This window comes from Thunnus albacares, chromosome 20 (genome assembly GCF_914725855.1).
Source record: "Thunnus albacares chromosome 20, fThuAlb1.1, whole genome shotgun sequence".
NCBI classification, from domain to species: domain Eukaryota; kingdom Metazoa; phylum Chordata; class Actinopteri; order Scombriformes; family Scombridae; genus Thunnus; species Thunnus albacares.
In genome coordinates, this window is record NC_058125.1 from 26,419,925 (window position 1) to 26,443,334 (window position 23,410).

General features: G+C 39.3%; 2 protein-coding genes and 1 long non-coding RNA gene across 3 annotated transcripts; 1 reads left to right on the forward strand and 2 right to left on the reverse strand.

The window, feature by feature from the left end:
* The first annotated feature begins 381 nt into the window (after nt 1-381).
* Nucleotides 382-17,525, forward strand: LOC122971155. The gene is made up of 2 exons (XR_006399413.1): nt 382-1,503; nt 17,151-17,525. It is a non-coding gene; the product is annotated as an uncharacterized LOC122971155 (long non-coding RNA).
* Nucleotides 3,130-5,832, reverse strand: LOC122971138 (microfibril-associated glycoprotein 4-like). Its single transcript, XM_044337669.1, has 6 exons — nt 5,691-5,832; nt 5,260-5,415; nt 4,449-4,487; nt 4,222-4,318; nt 3,954-4,121; nt 3,130-3,455 (listed from the first exon to the last, which is right to left on the reverse strand). Exons 1-6 carry the CDS (start codon nt 5,697-5,699, stop codon nt 3,202-3,204), a joined length of 723 nt encoding a protein of 240 aa, XP_044193604.1. The 5' UTR covers nt 5,700-5,832; the 3' UTR covers nt 3,130-3,201.
* A 1,864-nt stretch (nt 17,526-19,389) lies between the features above and the next one.
* LOC122971141 (microfibril-associated glycoprotein 4-like) lies at nt 19,390-22,163 on the reverse strand. The gene is made up of 6 exons (XM_044337672.1): nt 21,965-22,163; nt 21,534-21,689; nt 20,730-20,768; nt 20,503-20,599; nt 20,235-20,402; nt 19,390-19,736 (listed from the first exon to the last, which is right to left on the reverse strand). The coding sequence occupies exons 1-6, from the start codon at nt 21,971-21,973 to the stop codon at nt 19,480-19,482; spliced, it is 726 nt and encodes a 241-aa protein (XP_044193607.1). The 5' UTR covers nt 21,974-22,163; the 3' UTR covers nt 19,390-19,479.
* Between the last annotated feature and the right edge of the window lie 1,247 nt (nt 22,164-23,410).

Below are 23,410 nucleotides of genomic sequence, written 5' to 3' on the forward strand. Positions count from 1 at the left end.
CAGTCCTTCAGTGTTGCATTCCTGGACAGATGCAACACTGAAGTGTGCTATTTACACTACTACAGTCTATGATACACATTGTTTTTGTTTTTCAGGTGGTTCACAGGGATGTAAACTTGATAAACACACAAAATCTCTGATAGCTCATGATTTATTGTGAAGGTTAGGGTTCTACATACGTTCACCTACACTCACCTTTCCTAACAAACAGACAGAATAATGTGCTAAAAGGACTTAAAATGTTCTGTTAGGAAACTTGTTGTCTGGTTTTGACGTTTCTAAATCTCTAAAATCAAATCGATGGTCTCTTCTAACGTCTCTCAGCTGTTCTGCATCAGTGTCTCCCAACAAATGACAAGATAATATTTATCTCTGCAGTGTTTCTGCTTCGAGGAGCAGCGTCTGAACCCTCACGAGGAGGTCGACATGCCCGTCTTCTTCTACATCGACCCGGAGTTCGACGAGGACCCGAGGATGGCCCGAGTGGACACCATCACTCTGTCCTACACCTTCTTCGAGGCCAAGGAGGGTCAGAAGCTCCCTCTGCCGGGATACAGCTACAACTGACAGAGAGGACGCCGAAAAACTCAACCCGGACCTGTTTGTGGGGTTATTATTAGAGTCCGAGCAACAGGAAAGCAGAGAAAAATAATCCAAGACTCTTTTCTTTCTTTGAAATGGAAATATTTTCAGTAATAATTAGTCAATTCATAGATTAGTTGCCAACTAGTAAATTAATCTGCAAAATACGACCGGATGCAGCAGGACATTCTGGTGTTTTTGGCATCTTTTTCTGGCATATTAAATAGTCTGGTAGTCTGGATACTGGAACGCACCCAGTGAGCGACATTTTTCAGCATTTTCTGACATTTTATAGACAAACAACTAATTGATTAATTGATAAAACATTTGTTCTCAGCCTCTGAGACTTATTTTGTGTAGAAGAAGAAAAAGACAAATCCTGCATTGTCTCTTTTGTTCACAGAAATTTAAAAATCTCTGGAAAATCCTGAAAAAAAGTGATCTGTGATTCATATACAGATAAATTAAACTCGCTCTTATTTTACACGAGTTCACAATGTTTTTAGGCTTTAATAAAAGACAAAATGATTCTTTTGTGAGATCTGATAAAAACTAAACCTGTGTTTGGATTCTAATACATGCCGAGCAAACGCCAAATGTAAAAACAAAACTTTTCTTTCTTTGAAATGAATGTAATCTTTAATACATCAGATACTAAAAAAAGACGTTTACGCTGAAAAACATTTGTTTTCATTAGGTTTCTTATTTTGCTTAAAACAAGAAAAAGTTGCACCATAATGCGTCTTTTCAAAGTGCAGCGTCTCTTTTGTACAGATTTTATCCCAGAAATTAATTCATGGAAAATTCCCTAAAAACCAAACAAACATGTGTTTGTGTGTCGATTCTAGAAAACTCTTGAAAGAACTTAAAAGAATTAGAAACAGATAAATTAATCTCACTTTTATTTTACGAGTTAAAAAGGTTTTCAGACTTTAATAAAAGACAAAATATTTCTTTGTAGGTGTAAGATTTCTAAAAGAAGAGAACCTGGATTATTTTTCTACATTTCACTTGCAGATGTTTGTTTTTCACGTCGCTTGTGGTCGAAGTGACGAGTCGACTGTTCAGGATGAAACAGAAAAACTTCGGGAGTCGATGCTGCGATGGACAAAAGTTCAGAGACCGAACTGTTTCAAACTGTCGCTGTGTGTGTGTGTGTGTGTGTGTGTGTGTGTGTGTGTGTGTGTGTGTGTGTGTGTGTGTGAATGTACATAAATCAGAACATTTATAATTTAACAGCTACTGTTTCTTCTGATAAACAGTTATAATTAATTGTTCTTTAAACTGAAAAGAAATCAATAAATTATGACAAATTAAAGCTGGTCTTGAACTGTTAAAATGTTTTTTTTTGTTTATGTAACAAGCTGTGATCTATTATTTCCTTTAATTTTAACTTGAAAGAGTGACATGAAACATATATTAAAGACACAACAGAAAAAGGGAGAAAAACAAAGTAATTACAGTAATAGAATAACTGCATGTTAGAGGAAGGAAGTAGAGCTTCATTATTTGACTTTAGTGCTGAATCGACTGGTGTCATTGTGTCTGTTACTGCTGAGATATTTAATCAATTGTTTCTAATTTCATGGTAAAAAAAAATAAGAGAAAGGAATTTGTTTCCCCAAAACAAATTCCTTTGGGTGAGAATTTTACCTGATCTGGGTCAATATGGCACCAATGCAAGATTAGGTCAACTTTGTCAAGTACCAGTCTGTAATTTTGACCTGTAATTTATTTTGTGTTAATTAATTTTGTGTTCCACACAACGAGTTCAGTTCGACTCAAACTGGGTAAATTTTGACCCAGTGATATTAAGAGTGCACACGTAAAGAACTTGAAAACTTTATTGAATATGTATTTGCTAATAATGGTGGAAGAAGTATTCAGATCCTTTACTGCAGTAAAACTACCAAAACAACAATGTAAAAATACTCCATTACAAGTAAAAGTCCTGCATGAAAAATCCTCCTACAGTAAAAGTACATAAGTATTATGAGCTTGATGTAGTAAAAGTATTGCAGTAAAAGTACATAAGTATTATGAGCTTGATGTAGTTAAAGTATTGCAGTAAAAGTAGTGGTTTGGTCCCTCTGACTGATATATTATTATATATGACATCATTAGATTATTAATAGTGAAGCATCAGTGTTAGAGCAGCATGTTACTGTTGTAGCTGCTGGAGACTGAAAGCTCAGATATACAGTCAGTCTGTGGATACAACTAGATGGAACTAATACAGACAACAGAGACATCTAGTGGTGGAACGTGTTCATTTCAGCAGAGTTCAAGCTGCTTTTAGCTCCAATACAAGTCAACTCCGTCTGTCATTTGGTTCGTCATCACTTCAGTGATGTCATGTGATGTTTCTGATGCAAGCTGCTCTGTATTTGTTCCTCTGGATCCTCCACTAAGTTCCCCGCCTGTCCAATCATTTCTCTACACCAACAGCTGTTTGACACAAGACTTTACACCCAGCAGCTGCTCACAAACACACTCTACACCTGACTTTAATTGATGCTGGAAATATTTATTTGAAATATCTGTGAAGTTACAGACTAGATCAGAGAGAAAGAAAGAAAGAGATCAACAGATATTCTGCTGTTTGTTCGTTCTGGAGAATTACTGCACAGGACGAATCTTCATGCTGATGGTCTTCAGGGAGTAGTCACGACCCTTCCACTGGTACCACTCCACTCCTACAGCAGAGATAGTGTCATCAGCCCCCAAGCGATAAACCCCGTTGGGGTTTGCATTGTGACAGCCGTTGTACCAGAACGCCCCAAGGCGGTCTCTGGCACAGTTCTTGCTGCTGGAGTCCTGGTCTTTGTCGAAGGTGGTGAACTTCTGTCCGTTGTGATAACTCAGGGAGTCTCCTACAGAAACACAAGAAAACAACAAGTGTATGATTACAACACTACTGCTAATGACACCATATTATATAATGTTATATAACTATTAACACTACAACTGCCACTACTAATACAGTACTACTGCTATGGCTACCACTTGTACAAATACTTCTAGTACTACTAGTACTGCATCTGCTGCTGCTACTGTAACATAACAATATACAGTATGTCATGTAGACAAGAACTGCAAAAGGTTGAAGGGATATAAACACCTGAAACCTGATGGGCCTCATTTACATTGTTTCCCTTTAAATGTGTTTATAAAAACCAAAGCTTCCATGTAATTAATAAAACATGAGCAGACCACAGATTTGTTGTTACTGACTTGAAAATCTTTGTGAATCTGTCTTTAGCTGAAGGAATCACACAAATAATCCAATATAAGGACAGAAATCTTCAGTGTCTCCATGTGGAAACTAAACATCATAAAAACAAAACTACTACCTGCTAACAGTAACTGACCTGCTCCTCCATCAGTGAATCCAGACACATGCAGTTTGTATCCGTCGGACTCTGATTCAATGGAGAACGAGGAGTAACGAGCAGACGCATTGTTTCCACTGAAGTCCTCCATGTCGACCAGCAGCTCGTATTTTTTCCTCAGAGTCAGATGGAAGAGACTCTCAAGACCTGAAAACACACAAACATGAAGTCACGTCAGAGTTTAATGTTTGTTTTTATGAACAGTTTCATGAAGTCACATGACTGTTAGTTTGGTTTCATTTCTCACCGAGCCAGTACTCTCCAGCAGCGCTACCAAAGCCCTTCTTGTACTGATCCCAGGGCCTGTAGAAGTTCACCGAGCCGTCCATCCTCCTCTGGAACACCTGAGGGGGGGGTTAACTCGATAAACACAGGATCTCTGACAGCTCATGATTTATTGTGAAGGTCCAACAGGAAGTGTTCATACTGAAAAACACTCAGCTGTGACTTGATGACTTCAGTTCAAACACTCACCATCCAACGTCCTCCGTCTGAGTCCATGTCACAGTACACCTACACACAAACACTCTCATTAGTAAATATGATCCTTTACTTAAAACTACATTCAATCAATCAGCAGCTGCCACGTCTTGAGACTGAAGTATCTTAAATTGATAAAATAATGATAAAAACGTTATTCCAACAATCATTTCCTTTCCTGATGCACTCAATACATACTGTTTGTGATGCATTCAAGAGGTTAGGTGGTTTTAAATTACAAATAACTTTTCTTTATAGGGGGGAGGGGTAGGGGGACCCCTCTCAATTGTGTATCCTTCAAAGTTTTCTCCTCCATTTTAAAACATAACCAGACACCCATGGTGAGGAGCACTGATCTTTCTTATCCTAGGTTTGGAAGAAAAATATATGTACTATCTGGAGTGTATATCAAAAATGCTGCCCAATAAACACCCATTAGCAAAAAGAAAGTCTTATGAAAAATGTGTTGGTTCATAAGGTCAAAGAGAGGTTGAGTGAGTCAGTTGACCACAAATACTGTTACTTTATTATGAAACCTTAGCACAATTTAGCTAAAGTAGCTAACGTTAGCCCATATGTACACAAGCTGCAACTCTGGGCTTCAAACTGGTTTCAAGGCAAACTAATGGGTGACGTCACACCTCGCTACATCCATCTTTATATACAGTCTGTGTATCCAACCAGTAACACAACTACCTCCACTTATATCTGCTGGTTTAGTAGAATCAACCTGAACTGTCTTCACATGGTGACTCATCTATGAACCAACATCTTCTAACTGAGTCCCAGAGAGGATGAAGTGTACCTGGACAGCAGACGTGGCTCCGATGGGATAGATGGTGTAAACTCCACTGGGTCGGGTGTTGTCATGGTTATAGATGTCACTGCAGTCCAGTGGGAGGACGAGAGGTAAGCAGGAGGTCAACGCTGGAGCCAGCAGGAGGAGAACCACTGAAACCAGCTGCAACAGAAACACAGCAGCAGACACAAAATGAACTAAAACTAAACTCAGTGGAAGATTCACTCTCCAATTTAGTTAAAACAAGTGACTGTATTTTGGCATTTTGTGGGTTCTTAAACAGAATCACAGAGTGAAGATTTAAAAGTGCAAAATACAGAGAAAATAAAGAAAAGTTAATTGTAAGAAACTCTTGTCACCACAGACTATTTCAGAGAATCTGACAGAAACTACTGATCAATATTAATTCAGTCAGGTGTATAAAGTCACAAACTCACCTTCATCATCAGAGTTCTGCGGAGGTGATATGATGAAAATCTTGATGTCAGTCAGTCTGGACATTCTGATGTGTCTGAGCTATATTTATATCCCAAAGATTAATAAATGACTGAACAGCTGCTGCTCCACACCGATAAAACTATTTGCTGAAGGAGTGGAAACATAATGTCTGTGAGTGTCTGTGTCTCTGTTTATATGACTTTGTTTGGATCCAAACCGGACATCCACCCACATTGTGAGAATTCTGCTCCATTAAGTTAAGATAATATTTGATTTTAGGGTTGAATTCAGCTACCTGGGCAATGTCATCTCCTCTGACACCAACATTGACAAAGAGATGGACAGCAGACAAGCCACCTAAAGTCATCGTGTACCATGCCATCGTGCTGACCACCCTCCTGTAAGGTGCTGAGTAGTGGGTCCTGTACTTGAACATTTCCATCAGCAGTGCCTCCGCTCCATCCTCAACATTCGTTGAAGTGGTTACATCACTGATGTAGAGGTGCTGTAAACAGCAGGGCTCACCAACATTGAGGCTGTGTGGGCCACATCTTTAGCATGGATGGTAACCACCTCCTAAAGGTCCTCGTCCTGTACAGTGAACTGTCTAGTGGCCACAGTGACAGAAAGGATCCACACAAATGCTATAAAGATACTCTCAAAAGGTCCTTCGCCAATTGCAATATTGGTCCATTGCTACAGATCAGTCTAAGTGGCGTCAGTAAACCCTCCAGGCCTCTATCAGCTTTGGAGCTAGATGTTAGGTTATGATGTTAAGATGTAACATCTTTTAAAATTTGGCAAATTCTTGTAAACTTATAGCTACTGGCTGAAACAGCGCCTCCTCTCAACCAGCAGCAGAGGGAGGAGGAGGAGGACAGGATGAAGATACTGACTGATGTCCATGTTCTTCATTCTTTCTAATCTTCATTCAGTATTTTAATGTCAGGAATGTTATTTATTTTACTGACATTTTTTTTTTTTCAAGTGAGATATTATTGAATTATATGGTGACTTTGCTGATGGAAACATGAATGTTGCTGCTGTAAGTAATTATATTTTGTCATATTAAAATATAAAGCTATTCTAATCGTGTTCTGAATTTATTATTATTTTTCAAGTAATAATTCAAAAACATAATGAAAAAGAACCAATAAGAGTATTGATAAATATTCTTATTTCTTTCTTCTGGAGTTAAATTCATTCCATGAATGCAGTCAACAAAGCAACATAACACATCCCTATAACGACCGTCTCTGCTGTTATCAGATCATTTTAACACCTGCAGACACAAACATGATGAAAACTGTTGGTTACGTTACCTTTTTATGCTGAAAGTAATCTGAATCAAGCTGATGAGCGAAGGTGAAATTAATCAGCAGCTTCAACCAGGAAACCAACCAGAAGAAAGACAAACATGTAACTGACAGCAGGAAGTTTTTAAGGTCTAAGGATTCACAAACAGTCTCAACTCTCTGTATTCATCTTTAACCTGAAGTGTTCTTTACGGAAATATGATCACAGAACAGCAGCTCTGAACTCTGGAATAAAAAACCTGGAACAAAAGTCAAATATTGACAGACAGTATAAAGCTTTATCAGTTGGATCATGAAGTCTGATGTGTTCCTTTTATTCCAACAAGGAAATAAAAAGTGCTGAGATGGCATTAATGCAGTCTGTTGAATATCTGTGATATGTGCAAAACGAGACAAATAAATTGTTTGTGGATAAGGTAACGATAAAATTTGAACCATAGTCGTCCCTACAGCTGGCTGCTGGATCCAGCCTGACTATGGGAGGATGAGAAAATCACAGTTCAAATCCATTCACCATGAGCCTGTTTTACAAATGTTTTCTGATAATTATTTTTATGGCACACAGTGTTTTTTTCAACTGGATAGCATCATAAAATAACAGCATTCATATCATATCAGCAAAATGGCACAGACCAAGAACAAATGCTGCCAGTATTCAATCTAATACCTCAGCTATGGATTCATATCCTTCTGCTTTCTATGCTTGTTAATAGAGGAGTATAAAAACAGCCCTAAGCTCCTTTTCAGCACTTTGGCTGACAAAGAGTTGTAACTCTATTGATCCATGTATTCCAATAGCTCTCAGTAGTAATGACTTCGTGAGCTTCTTTAATGATAAAATTCATCACCTCTTGCCCTCAACAGGCACCGATTTATCCACAAACACAGTAACCTAACCATGTAAACCTGACATGTATTTAGACTGTTTTTCTCCAGTTGACCTTCCTGAACTAACTTCAACAATTTCCTCATCTAAACCATCAACCTGTCTCTTAGACTCCATCTCAACTAGGCTGCTTAAGGGAGTCTTACCCTTAGTTAGCACTTCTTCACTCGATATGATCAATCTGTCTTTAGTAACAGGCTATGTAGCACAGTCCTTTAAAGTAGCTGTAATTAAACCTCTTCTTAAAAAGCCTACTCTTGATTCAGGCATTTTAGCCAACTATAGACCTATATCTGACCTTCCCTTTCTCTCTATGATCCTTGAGAAAGCTGTTGCCAATCAGTTATCTGACTTTCTACATAACAATAGTTTATTTGGGGATTTTCAGTCAGGATTTAGAGCGCATCATAGCACAGAGACAGCACTGGTGAAAGTCACAATGATCTCCTAAATGCATCGGATGAAGGAAAGGATTTCTCTCTGTACTTGTCTTAGATCTTAGTGCTGCATTTGACACCATTGACCATCACATCCTATTACAGAGACTGGAACATTTAACTGGTATTAGAGGAACTGCATTAAGCTGGTTTAAATTCTACTTATTAGATTGATTTTAGTTTGTACACGTTTATGATGAATCCTCCATGCACGCAAAAGTTAGACACAGAGTTCCACAAGGTTCTGTGCTTGGACCAATACTATTCACCTTATATATGCTTCCTTTACGTAATATTATTAGGTAACACTCATTTTCACTGCTATGTAGATGACATGCAATAATATTTATCAATGAAGACAGATGACAATGGATGACCTGCAATTTTCTACTATTAAACTCAGACAAAACCTATTGTGATTGGCCCTAAACACCTTAGAAACTCTTTATATAATGATAAAGCTACTCTGGATGGCATTACCCTGGCCTCCAGCACCACTGTAAGGAATCTGGGTGTTATCTTTGATCAGGATATGTCCCTTAACTCCCACATAAAACAAATCTCAAGGACTGCCTTTTTTCACTTAGGTAGTCATTTGTTACTTGTTGGCTGGATTATTTTAGTTCCTTATTATCAGGCTGCCCTAACAAGTCTCTCCAGCTGGTCCAGAATGCAGCTGCACATGTACTGACAAAAACTAGAAAAAGAGACCATATTTCTGCCATTTTAGCCTCGCTGCATTGGCTTCCCGTAAAATCCAGAATTGAATTTATAATCATTCTCCTCACCTATGTTGGGCCTTGGCTACAAGTTTGGCTATCAGTAATAATTCATGATTATCAAGATAATTATTAATCATTAAAATCAATAAAATTATCAATAAGAATTAATAATAACGGGGCACCACCCTGGACTCAGGGAAAAAGATAGCCAATTCAGTCTCAAAGTGTACTAATCTATCAATTTGGAACTTTGATTAACAATTAACTTAATAACTATAAACAAAATTACCATATCAATAGCTAGTTAAGGTTGAAGGAGTTTGAAGTTCTTTACACAGCAGAGGTTGGCAAAACTCATTCTTGTGCAACATTAAAACAGACAACAGGTATATCCAAAAGCATTTATTTAACAAAAGGTAAAATAGCAAAACACACAATATTAATCTGGCTAAGTGTACCTACATACAAGTGTATGTGTGTGAGTGTGTATGTGTGTGTGAGTGTGTGTGGGAAAGACAATGGCAAGATGGTGTCTTGAACCACATGTGCTGCTTGAACCAAAGTTTGCAAAACTAGGTTTTGAACCTCTTAACTGTGTGGTTCTCTATTCAAGACCAATTGATGTAGGATCAAGGTGCCAGGTTAGGGAGAGGTTAGTTGCATGCAAGGCCTAGTTACTGGGTGTAATATGTGCTAAGCATGCTAACATTAACCTAGCGGTGTGGCTATGCAGTAACCTGATTGTGAACAACAAAGACATCACAACAATAGTTCAATGAATAACCTTAGCCAAATCAATACATGTACAGTACATTGATTAAGTTAAACATTCTTGCTTTGCCGTGCTATGCTTCACTATGTTGCAAGGCTATGCCCAGTTGTTACCAGTCCATGAAGAAAGAGATGCTTTGTGGTGTTCTGCTTCTTAGCTGGTGAATCCGTGGAAGAGACAGGCTGAGAAGGGTTTGGCTCCAAAGCTGAAAGATGCAGGGTAGACGGTACTCCAGCCGTGCAGGTCAGAGGGCCCAGGTCACTCCTTTGTGTAGAGTTAGCGGCAAGCTAACTCTGTTTCGTGGCTCCTGTACTTGTTAAACCTGCCAGCAGACTTGTGTGGTAGCTGCTGGCTTATTGGTCAAGCGCCATCATATCTTAAAGAGCTCATAGTACTTTATTATCCCACTAGAACACTGCACTCCCAGAATGCAGGCTTACTTGTGGTTCTTACAGTCTCCAAAAGTAGAATGGGAGGCAGAGCCTTCAGCTATCAGGCTCCTCTCCTGTGGAACCGTCTTCCAGATTTGGTCCTGAGGGCAGACACCCTCTCTACATTCAAGAGTGGGCTTAAAACTTTCCTTTTTTGATAAAGCTTATAGTTAGGGCCACCCAGGCTTGGCCCCTAGTTATGCTGCTATAGGTCTAGACTGCCGGGGGACTTCCCATGATGCACTGAGCTCCTCTCTCCTCCTTCTCCCGTCCATCTATATGCATTCATCTACCATTAATGGTTTTTTGTGCTTTCTCACCTTGCAGGAAACCCCGGGACCCAGGCTGAGCCTTCACGGTCCTGTTGATGTCCTTCTCCGGCCATTGCTGCTGTTTGTTGTTGCTGGTCACATCTCCATTACTATTATTGTTATTGTTATTATTGTTGATATTTTGCTTCTCTGTGTCTCTTGCCCTAACCCTTGCCCCTTGCCCTTCTCACTTGATTTATTACCTCAGTAAACTATTTCCTAATGAGTTTATGGTTTCAATCACTAGTATCAAGTCTTCTTCAATGCATCATGATGTTCATTTTGGCCCCATTTAGAGTGAAATAGACAATAAATCAGTGTATGCTTTAGGGCATGGCTACGTTGTGATTCACAAGTCGGTACCACGGCAGCAACGTTGATTATGTAACGTAACCATGGCGTAACACAGATTCACAGAGTATAGGCGTAGCTGCTGCTGTTTCACAATGTGTTTTCAGTTCATGAAAGTTAATTGTTACGTTTTGGTCACCTAAAAAAGTCTCATCCAGCATTCGGTTGTGATAAGAAATCCTCTAAGGAGTTGGATGTTCAGTTTTTTCAGTGAGTACATTTTGTTAAAATGGTTTTCGGACTGTTTTGCGCTAGAAGAAATAGCATTAGTATTAGCATTGTCACTGTTAACAATAGATTGTAAATGCAACATGCTAACCAAGCTAGCAGCTAGAGCGATGGACATCTCCACCCACTTGTCCAAATATGGATCGATATCAGCCTCATTGGTTATTGTTCACTCTCCTACAGCTGCATCACAGCTGGATTAGCTTCCTGCTAATGCTAACATTTCCTCCTGCTGCTTCACATTAAAAACAAGAAACACATTGTGTTTGTCACAGATGTTAAATCTTCATTAAGCATTAATGTGTCGTTTAGTTGATGTTGTGTCAGTGGATGAGCTGTAAATATATTGATGGAAGAAGAAGCCACAGTGAGCTGTTAGATATACGTCTCCACCTCCTCAGCAACAAAACCAACTTCTTCATTAAAACATCTGTAAACACAAACACCAGCTTCTCCAACAGTGTTTGACGTCCTGTTAAAACACACCTGATGTTACCATGGTAACCACAGGTGTTGCCAAATCAACCCGGACTGAAATCTGAAGGATTACAACCTTAATTAAAGCTGCAAGCAGCGCTGAACGGGCCTTCGCGCCCTTGGGCACATGGGGCCGCGGTGCAGTCACCTAAATTTCTGGGAACCAAGAAAACGTTTGGAGATGATCAGTGTGAGAGTCTTTTGACACACAATACTAACCACTTTCTCTCTGTGAGCCCACCCCTCTGTTTATCACAGATAATTATGAATTATGAAATCAAAATATTGTTAACCTTAATCAATAATTCGGGCACCAACTGTAGGATCTGTGAGGAACACAGTTGATTATTTGCAATAATTATCAATTATCAAAGATAATTAACTAATTGAAGCTGCAAGCAGCGTTGGTCGGGACCTCGCACTCTGGCCCGTCGGGATCAGATCACGCTTTTTAAAAATGAGGGATATTTCTTACAAGTGTGGTGTGCTTTTATTTTGAAAGTTTGATTGACATGTGTACTGTCAGGTGTGTAGAGACAATAAGTAACTGCAGCTGGACACAGAAAAATACTCATATATTTGGAATGGAGAGTGTGAGCGAACCCACACCTTTTTGAACATTTACTGCTTCCACATAATTTTAGATACAAACTTCATTTGAACTTTAAATGAGTCACGAGACTTTGACCTACAAATCTTGAATTTACATGTGTTTTCTATCTTTTATTGTTTTTGAGATATTAGAGTGTGAGTTTTAAAGTCTTTTCTTGCTCCTCCTGTGATTTTATAATGAGTGTGTATTGCGTAATGTTTCACAGCACTGAGGGAGATTGGCCAAATCTAACATTAAAAATCATATTTTAGTAGGAAATTTCGTTGCGAATCCATTGATACAGGTTTGAAAGTGGTCAGACTTATAGTTTAGACGTCAGAAGCCTCTGTTTGACACAAAGTTCATGCCCATAGATTACCTCCCCATTGGTTTACATTGTAAGGGTGATGTGGGACTGCGACTTTCAGGGCTTATTAAATCCAAACCGTTCGAGTTATTACAAAGTTTTTAACAACTTTTTTTCAGCATAGTGTCATAAGTCATCTATTAAAGTTTGAGGCCGATACCATTAACGCCCTCGGAGGAGATAGCGTTTGTTCGGGGGCCAAAATTGGGGCAAAGTCTTATTTTGAAAAGCTGATTGCAGACTTCCTGTTGGATTTAGGTCAGGGGTGTCAGCGTATGATTTGTAGGTCTTGATGAGACGAATAATTGAGTTTTGGTTCGATCTCTCTACGACATTCCTACGGGCCGTGGCGGCTGTTTTAGATACATAGGTGGCGCTCTCGAGCACATTTTGGCACTTCGGGGGTTAATTTTTACATTTTATCAAATTTTTCACCAGACCTGATGTGCCTGCCAAATTTGGTGAGTTTTTGAGCATGTTTTTTGTCAATTTCAAAGTGCCAATTTTGGACCTTGAATAAACGCTATCTCCTCCTAGGGCGTTAATGGTATTGGCTTCAAACTTTAATACATGACTTATCACACTGTGCTGAACAAAAATTATTAAAAACTTTGTAATAACTTGAACGGTTTAGATCTTGTAAGCCCTGAAAGTTGGAGTGTGACATCACACCTTACAATGTAACCAATGGGGAGGCAATCTCTGGGCATGGACTTTGTGCCAAACTGGGGCATCTGGGATCAAAAATCATAATCACGATCATTTTTGTTCAATATTGAGATCATGATTATTTAACATGATCACTTTTTGACTGTAATTTTTGCCAATTGCTGATGTTGATATATGCACATATTTTCTCCCTCTTGGCTAAGGAGACTATTACACATGTAATCATATATTGTACTAATGATCAAGAAAGACTATAGCCTATATGAGGGAAGAACTCAGGAAGACTGGAGTTCCGGAGCTCAGCATTAAAACTTTAATGGACCTGCCATGAGGGTGGAGCAGCAGTTTTTTTTTTTTAGTTTATTAAAAAAACAAGGATTAATGTGTAGAGACAAAGGAATAGCGCCAAAATGCTGCTTACAGACAATGGGAGACCATTGCAAACTCCATTTCCAAGGATGCTTTGCGATTTTCACACCTCAGCAGGGAACAGTCAACATACAGTCTCTCATTGGCGGAGACGCTCCTGCACAGTGGAGCGTCCTGATGACGCAGCCATGACATCACCACCCCTTTATAACTGAGCACGCCCTGAAATACACGTCTCTCCCATGTCACTGAGCTAGGGGTAACTTCTGTTCCCCTGAGTGAGTTAGCTTGACTAAAGGGGGTACCCCACGCACATGTTTTCCCCTCATCGAAGACTCCCCTCGTCAGACGAGACGAGACTTCACCCGTGTTCACCCGAACACATTCCTGGATCCGAGAGAGACCGCTGCTGCAACCAGCGTCCTCAAATTCCCTCGAGAAGGAAGAAATAAAGTTACTTCAGGAAAACGTGGAACGTCTCTGCCCTGCTCGTCTTCGCCAAGTCGACTCTGCTGTTCTCTCCGCCACTCCACTCAGAGCCAGCTGCCGTGATTTTCGCCGACCGTGTGAGAACGGCCACCGTCTGCCCCTGAGCCAAGGACAAAGTTGGACATTAAGACGGACTACACACACACCCTGCTCGCTTTCTGAAGCGACCAAGTAAGAGGCATAAGTCTGGGCATAGGCAGTGTTAGTTGTGTGTTCTTTTCAGCATCAGTTGCTGTTTTTTAGCATTAGGCTTTTTAGCTTTATTGCTATTGTTTCTTGTTGTGTGGATTGACGGACCACCGAGTCCATTTTCTCTGCTCTACTCTTAGAAGTATTTAAAGTTTGTTGCCTGTTTAGTCGTGTTCACCACGCTAGACTGTTTTGTGTTTGTCCCGGTCGGGACTACTGCTGTGTTTGTGCCACCGTGAGTGAGAAAGTAAATTGCTTTGTCGATCAGAAACCAGACAACGTGCGTTATAGACTGCCGTCCGTACGTGCGCCCTCTGTGGACAAAAGAACCGCTTCTCTCCCTCTCTTGCGACTAACACACACACACTCACACGCGCGCACAGATACACGCACTGACATCTTTTTGCACATCTGATGGTCAGATAACGTCGCACAAAGCTTTGTGTTGTCTTTCCTTATCCGCCATCAGACATGTGTGTTTTTCACGGAATTGGGTGAGAGCAAGACACCGACCATCAGGCGGCGCCATCTTGTTTTTGTCTAGCCAAGACACCGCCGTACTTCTGCCATTCCGGTCTCGTGTGACGTGACTTACTCCCACAGTCACGTCCACGTCGCAGACCGACAACGTCATCACGTCAGGCCCAGTCGCCATCTTGTCTCACGCGCACGCACACACACACACACACACACACACACACACACACATGCATTCCCCTGCATGTGTCCAACCCAGTGCAAAGCTGTTTGTGTTTTGTTTGGTAGAATTAGATTTTAGAATAGCTGTTTATTGAATGAAGCATTTGTTAACTTTGTTAATTTTGCTAAGTTTAAAGAGAAGTTATATCTTTAAAGAGAAGTTCTTCTGTCATTAGTGTGTGATATTGTGAACAGTGGCTGATTGAAGGAGTCAGAGCACGAATTCAACTCTCTTTGTTCACCCTTGAATGTTGATATCTCTCAGATATTAACATTCTAGGTGAACTCCCATTTATGAGATTACCTTGTTTGGTTATTGGTCCCGGTTTCCGGGTGGTGCTCCGTATTTGTTAGTTCATATTAATAATTCTATTAATTGTTGTAATTAGTTAATTATCTTTGATAATTGATAATTATTGCAAATAATCAACTGTGTTCCTCACAGATCCAACAGTTGGTGCTCGAATTATTGATTAAGGTTAACAATATTTTGATTTCATAATTCATAATTGTCTGTGATAAACAGAGGGGTGGGCTCACAGAGAGAAACTGGTTAGTATTGTGTGTCAAAAGACTCTCACACTGATCATCTCCAAACAATGTGCGCAAGGGCGCGAAGGCCCGTTCAACGCTGCTTGCAGCTTTACTTTAGTGAACTGTTTAGCTGTAAAGTGAGATTGTTTGCAAGCAAAAACCAAGCACTGCCCAACTCGCAGTACGTCACCCACTACGTTGATTATAAATCTCAATATCCATAATGATAATAATGAAGATGTTAATATTACTCTGGTACTTAACCTACAGGAACTCAAGTGATGGTGATTCAGTATTTAGTCTGCACTGAACAATGTTTCTGTCATTAAAAAAGCAGCACGTGGTACCAAAGGATCACTAAAACCCAAGAATTGTTAAAAGGATGTTCAAATCTTAAAAATGTGTCCCAAAATAGAATAAAACTTAAACTAGGAATACTAAAACAACACGATTAACTACAGTACATTACCAATAAATTAAAAATGCCTAAAAACAAACTAAAATGGTTAAAAGTCTCAGTAGCAGAGTCCATTAAAAAAGGACATTCACAGAAAGTGTTTCCTTTTTTTTACAGTTTAATGCAGGAGTGCAAGAGTTATACATATGAAATTGTTCATACCTACATAATTCCTACAACGTTTATATATTTTATAGTGTGAAATATTAATAATAAAGAAAAAAAGGGGGAAATAAAATAAATAACTCAATAATACATACATATACAAAGAAAAAAAAGGAAGGAGATTAACTCCTCTAACTCTTCAGGGCTGAATCCATCAATATTGTTTAATTGTTGTCCACATATTTATTCCACTTATGCCACAATTTCAAATGTTCCTGTTCTTGATGTCTGATTGTATAGCTTATTCTTTCCATTTCTAAGATACTGTTTACATTTGCCTTCTGTGACGGTCCCTGCCTAACCTACCTTAAGTGTATTGATGCCGGTCTGGTAATGAGTTATTGTTATATTCTTGTGTCCATAAAGGTATCTGGGAGAATGTGGATGTGGCAGCCAGCCAAATTTGGAGCACCTGTTCCTAATGCTGCCGGAGGATAAAAGGCCAACTCCCAGCGTTGTTCGAGCTCTCTCTCTCACCTTGAGTCATTCCAACCATGATTCTAGTTTTGTTTTTATTTCACAACACCTTACACTTCATTGTTCACACATTCACACCTACATTACTGATGTTACTGACTGACACACTTTTGCAATTATTTCTTCAGTTGTTTACTTTATAATAATAAGCATCTTTAATTTACTGCCATCCGTTGTGTCTGTTCCTACATTTGTCATGGCCTAGGAGCCAGGTTGTGGCATATTGCAGGGTTAATAATACAATTAATTTAGAATAGTCTGTAATACATCAGCCACTAAAAACAGATGTTTATGCTGAAAAACATTTGTTTCATTTTTATTTTGCTTAAAACAAGAAAAAGTTGTAGCATAATGCGTCTTTTCAAACTGCAGCGTCTCTTTTGTACAGATTTTATCCCAGAAATTAATTCATGGAAAATTCCCCAAATACAAAACCAAAATGTGTTTGTGTGTTGATTCTAGAAAATTTTTGAAATTAATCAAACCTATCTGTAAAATTAATCTCACTGCGAGTTAAAAAGGTTTTCAGACTTTAATAAAAGACAAAATATTTCTTTGTAGGTGTAATATTTCTAAGAGAAGAGAACCTGGATTATTTTTCTACATTTCACTTGCAGATGTTTGTTTTTCATGTCGCTTGTGGTCGAAGTGACGAGTCGACTGTTCAGGATGAAACAGAAAAACTTCAGGAGTCGATGCTGCGATGGACAAAAGTTCAGAGACCGAACTGTTTCAAACTGTCGCTGTGTGTGTGTGTGTGTGTGTGTGTGTGTGTGTGAGTGAATGTATATAAATCAGTACATTTATAATTTAACAGCTACTGTTTCTTCTGATAAACAGTTATAATTAATTGTTCTTTAAACTGAAAAGAAATCAATAAATTATGACAAATTAAAGCTGGTCTTGAACTGTTAAACTGTTTTTTTGTTTATGTAACAAGCTGTGATCTATTATTTCCTTTCATTTTAATTTGAAAGAGTGACATGAAACATATATTAAAGACACAACAGAAAAAGGGAGAAAAACAAAGTAATTACAGTAATAGAATAACTTCATGTTAGAGGAAGGAAGTAGAGATTCATTATTTGACTTTAGTGCTGAATCGACTGGTGTCATTGTGTCTGTTACTGCTGAGATATTTAATCAATTGTTTCTAATTTCATGGTAAAAAAATAAGACAAAGGAATTTGTTTCCCCAAAAACAAATTCCTTTGGGTGAGAATTTTACCTGGTCTGGGTCAATATGGCACCAATGCAAGATTAGGTCAACTTTGTCAAGTACCAGTCTGTAATTTTGACCTGTAATTTATTTTGTGTTAATTAATTTTGTGTTCCACACAACGTGTTCAGTTCAACTCAAACTGGGTAAATTTTGACCCAGTGATATTAAGAGTGCACACATAAAGAACTTGTGTTCTTTGTATTTGTGAATATGTATTTGCTAATAATGGTGGAAGAAGTATTCAGATCCTTTACTGCAGTAAAACTACCAAAAAAACAATGTAAAAATACTCCATTACAAGTAAAAGTCCTGCATGAAAAATCCTCATACAGTAAAAGTACATAAGTATTATGAGCTTGATGTAGTTAAAGTATTGCAGTAAAAGTACATAAGTATTATGAGCTTGATGTAGTTAAAGTATTGCAGTAAAAGTAGTGGTTTGGTCCCTCTGACTGATATATTATTATATATGACATCATTAGATTATTAATAGTGAAGCATCAGTGTTAGAGCAGCATGTTACTGTTGTAGCTGCTGGAGGTGGAGCTAGTTTACACTACTTTATATACAGTTAGCTAGTTTAGTCCAGTGGTTCCCAACTTAGGGGTCGGGCCCCTCCAAAGGGTCAGCAGATAAATCTGAGGGGTGGTGAGATGATTAATGGGAGAGCAAAGAAGAAAAAACAAAGTTCTGATACACAAATCTGTTTTCAGTTTTTGGACTTTTTCTCTAATCTTTGATTTTTGCTGAAATATTGGATCATTTGAACATTTATTGAAATGAAAGCATGTGAGAAGTTTAGAGGGAAAAATCACTATTTGGTGGAGCTGTTAACAACTCATAGACATGTGAAATGTGACCCCGACTACACACTGCTTTTTGTAAGACGTCAAAAGACAAAAAGGTTGGAAACCACTGGTTTCATCTTTAACAATGTGTTGTATTTTAAAAGCTTGTTATATTATCCATTGTGTCAAATCTTCATCTGAAAAGTAACTAAAGCTGTCAAATAAATGTAGTGGAGTAGAAAGTACAATATTTCCCTCTGAAATGTAGAAAGTAGCATCACATGAAATACTCAAGTAAAGTACAAGTAGTTAAAAATTGTTCTTAAGTACAGTACTTGAGTAAATGTAGTCAGTTACTTTCCACCACTGTGTGACAGTGTGTGGGTTCATGTGTAGTTTGTGTCCTGCTGAAAGCTCAGATATACAGTCAGTCTGTGGATACAACTAGATGGAACTAATACAGACAACAGAGACATCTAGTGGTGGAACGTGTTCATTTCAGCAGAGTTCAAGCTGCTTTTAGCTCCAATACAAGTCAACTCCATCTGTCATTTGGTTCTTCATCACTTCAGTGATGTCATGTGATGTTCTTGATGGAAGCTGCTCTGTATTTGTTCCTCTGGATCCTCCACTAAGTTCCCCACCTGTCCAATCATTTCTCTACACCAGCAGCTGTTTGACACAAGACTTTACACGACAGCAGCTGCTCACAAACACACTCTACACCTGACTTTTATTGATGCTGGAAATATTTATTTGAAGTATATGTGAAGTTACAGACTAGATCAGAGAGAAAGAAAGAGATCAACAGATATTCTGCTGTTTCTTTGTTCTGGAGAATTACTGCACAGGACGAATCTTCATGCTGATGGTCTTCAGGGAGTAGTTAGAGCCCTTCCAAGACTGCCACTCCACTCCTACATAAGTCACAGTGTCATCAGCCCCCAAGCGATAAATCCCGTTGGGGTTTGCTTTGTGACAGTCGTTGTACCAGAATGCCCCCAGGCGAAGTTTGGCACAGTTCCCTCCTGTCCTGGAGTCCTGGTCTTTGTCGAGGGTGGTGAACTTATGTCCGTTGTGATAACTCAGGGAGTCTCCTACAGAAACACAAGAAAACAACAAGTGTATGATCACAACACTACTGCTAATGACACCATATTATATAATGTTATATAACTATTAACACTACAACTGTCACTACTAATACAGTACTACTGCTATGGCTACCACTTGTACAAATACTTCTAGTACTACTAGTACTGCATCTGCTGCTGCTACTGTAACATAACAACATACAGTATGTCATGTAGACAAGAACTGCAAAAGGTTGAAGGGATATAAACACCTGGAATCTGATGGGCCTCATTTACATTGTTTCCCTTTAAATGTGTTTATAAAAACCAAAGCTTCCATGTAATTAATAAAACATGAACAGACCACAGATTTGTTGTTACTGACTTGAAAATCTTTGTGAATCTGTCTTTAGCTGAAGGAATCACACAAATAATCCAATATAAGGACAGAAATCTTCAGTGTCTCCATGTGGAAACTAAACATCATAAAAACAAAACTACTACCTGCTAACAGTAACTGACCTGCTCCTCCATTAGTGAATCCAGACACATGCAGTGTGTATTCATAGGACTCTGGATCAATGGAGAACGAGGAGTAACGAGCAGACGCATTGTTTCCACTGAAGTCCTCCATGTCGACCAGCAGCTCGTATTTTTTCCTCAGAGTCAGATGGAAGAGATTCTCAAGACCTGAAAACACACAAACATGAAGTCACGTCAGAGTTTAATGTTTGTTTTTATGAACAGTTTCATGAAGTCACATGACTGTTAGTTTGGTTTCATTTCTCACCGAGCCAGTACTCTCCAGCAGCGCTACCAAAGCCCTCCTTGTACTGATCCCAGGACCTGTAGAAGTTCACCGAGCCGTCCATCCTCCTCTGGAACACCTGAGGGGGGGGTTAACTCGATAAACACAGGATCTCTGACAGCTCATGATTTATTGTGAAGGTCCAACAGGAAGTGTTCATACTGAAAAACACTCAGCTGTGACTTGATGACTTCAGTTCAAACACTCACCATCCAACGTCCTCCGTCTGAGTCCATGTCACAGTACACCTACACACAAACACTCTCATTAGTAAATATGATGCTTTACTTAAAACTACATTCAATCAATCAGCAGCTGCCACGTCTTGAGGTTGAAGTATCTTAAATTGATAAAATAATGATAAAAACATTATTCCAACAATCATTTCCTTTCCTGATGCACTCAATACATACTGTTCGTGATGCATTCAAGAGGTTAGGTGGTTTTAAATTACAAATAATTTTTCTTTATAGGGGGGAGGGGTAGGGGGACCCCTCTCAATTGTGTATCCTTCAAAGTTTTCTCCTCCATTTTAAAACATAACCAGACGCCCATGGTGAGGAGCACTGATCTTTCTTATCCTAGGTTTGGAAGAAAAATATATGTACTATCTGGAGTGTATATCAAAAATGCTGCCCAATAATTAGCAAAAAGAAAGTCTTATGAAAAATGTGTTGGTTCATAAGGTCAAAGAGAGGTTGAGTGAGTCAGTTGACCACAAATACTGTTACTTTATTATGAAACCTTAGCACAATTTAGCTATAGTAGCTAACGTTAGCCCATATGTACACAAGCTGCAACTCTGGGCTTCAAACTGGTTTCAAGGCAAACTAATGGGTGATGTCACACCTTGCTACATCCATCTTTATATACAGTCTGTGTATCCAACCAGTAACATGACTTCCACCAGTTATATCTGCTGGTTTAATAGAATCAACCTGAACTGTCTTCACATGGTGACTCATCTTTGAACCAACATCTTCTAACTGAGTCCCAGAGAGGATGAAGTGTACCTGGACAGCAGACGTGGCTCCGATGGGATAGATGGTGTACACTCCACTGGGTTGGGTGTTGTCATGGTTATAGATGTCACTGCAGTCCAGCGGGAGGACGAGAGGTAAGCAGGAGGTCAACGCTGGAGCCAGCAGGAGGAGAACCACTGAAACCAGCTGCAACAGAAACACAGCAGCAGACACAAAATGAACTAAAACTAAACTCAGTGGAAGATTCACTCTCCAATTTAGTTAAAACAAGTGACTGTATTTTGGCATTTTGTGGGTTCTTAAACAGAATCACAGAGTGAAGATTTAAAAGTGCAAAATACAGAGAAAATAAAGAAAAGTTAATTGTAAGAAACTCTTGTCACCACAGACTATTTCAGAGAATCTGACAGAAACTACTGATCAATATTAATTCAGTCAGGTGTATAAAGTCACAAACTCACCTTCATCATCAGAGTTCTGCGGAGGTGATATGATGAAAATCTTGATGTCAGTCAGTCTAGACACTCTGATGTGTCTGAGCTATATTTATATCCCAAAGATTAATAAATGACTGAACAGCTGCTGCTCCACACCGATAAAACTATTTGTTGAAGGAGTGGAAACATAATGTCGTTGAGTGTCTGTGTCTCTGTTTATATGACTTTGTTTGGATCCAAACCAGACATCCACCCACATTGTGAGAATTCTGCTCCATTAAGTTAAGATAATATTTGATTTCAGGGTTGAATTCAGCTACCTGGGCAATGTCATCTCCTCTGACACCAACATTGACAAAGAGATGGACAGCAGACAAGCCACCTAAAGTCATCGTGTACCATGCCATCGTGCTGACCACCCTCCTGTAAGGTGCTGAGTAGTGGGTCCTGTACTTGAACATTTCCATCAGCAGTGCCTCCGCTCCATCCTCAACATTCGTTGAAGTGGTTACATCACTGATGTAGAGGTGCTGCAAACAGCAGGGCTCACCAGCATTGAGGCTGTGTGGGCCACATCTTTAGCATGGATGGTCACCACCTCCTAAAGGTCCTCGTCCTGTACAGTGAACTGTCTAGTGGCCACAGTGACAGAAAGGATCCACACAAATGCTATAAAGACACTCTCAAAAGGACCTTCGCCAATTGCAATATTGGTCCATTGCTACAGATCAGTCTAAGTGGCGTCAGTAAACCCTCCAAGCCTCTATCAGCTTTGGAGCTAGCCGCAGGGCCATCCCAGAGGAGGAGGCAAAAAAGAAAGAACGGGAAGTAAGACCCATTAGAACCCCCTGTAGGCCTGACGTTCAACCATAGCTGCTGTAGGAGGCCCTGCCTATCTCAGATAGGTTTAGTCAGCCACAAGTCAACATCCTTCCTCATCTTCATTCAGCAACACCATACAGTGCAAACATTTCAGTCCATGTTGGACTTTCCTCAGTGCAAAATGAGGCATACATGATGAATCAGCCTGTATGTAGGTTACTCTACTGGTGCATCAATCAATGATCAAGGACTGATTGAACACCCATGAAGCCAATTGTCAGTAGATCAGGTCATTACAAACAAATTAGGATAATAGCAACAACACATTCTCATACACATACTGATTTATATACATACAAATGTTAGAATTTACACCAAGAATAGGACCCACCGACACAGAAAGACAATAAGATGGAGTCACAGATAACTGGTCTTATCTGACTCTTCATTCAAGCCACTAGGGTGGCGTTTCTCAACGGGGTGGTGCTACCCCCCAGGGGGCAGCTAGAGATTGTTGGGGGCTGCATTTTGCTCTCATTTATGGTCGCTCTAGCTTCTCTGTCCTCTCCTCTGCTGAATTTGCAGGTGTCTGTATTTAGCTTAGTTTGTAACGTCAATTAAAATTTGGCAAATTCCTGTAAACTTATA

Bases quoted from the DNA above. Each gene is read 5' to 3' on its own strand.
- LOC122971141 (XM_044337672.1), bottom strand. The intron at 20,769-21,533 runs GTACACTTCATC...GTTTGTGTGTAG, and splicing joins GAGCCACGTCTGCTGTCCAG to GTGTACTGTGACATGGACTC. The intron at 20,600-20,729 runs GTGAGTGTTTGA...CCCCCCCCTCAG, and splicing joins CAGACGGAGGACGTTGGATG to GTGTTCCAGAGGAGGATGGA.
- LOC122971138 (XM_044337669.1), bottom strand. The intron at 4,122-4,221 runs GTGAGAAATGAA...GTGTGTTTTCAG, and splicing joins TGCTGGAGAGTACTGGCTCG to GTCTTGAGAGTCTCTTCCAT. The intron at 3,456-3,953 runs GTCAGTTACTGT...GTGTTTCTGTAG, and splicing joins ATTCACTGATGGAGGAGCAG to GAGACTCCCTGAGTTATCAC.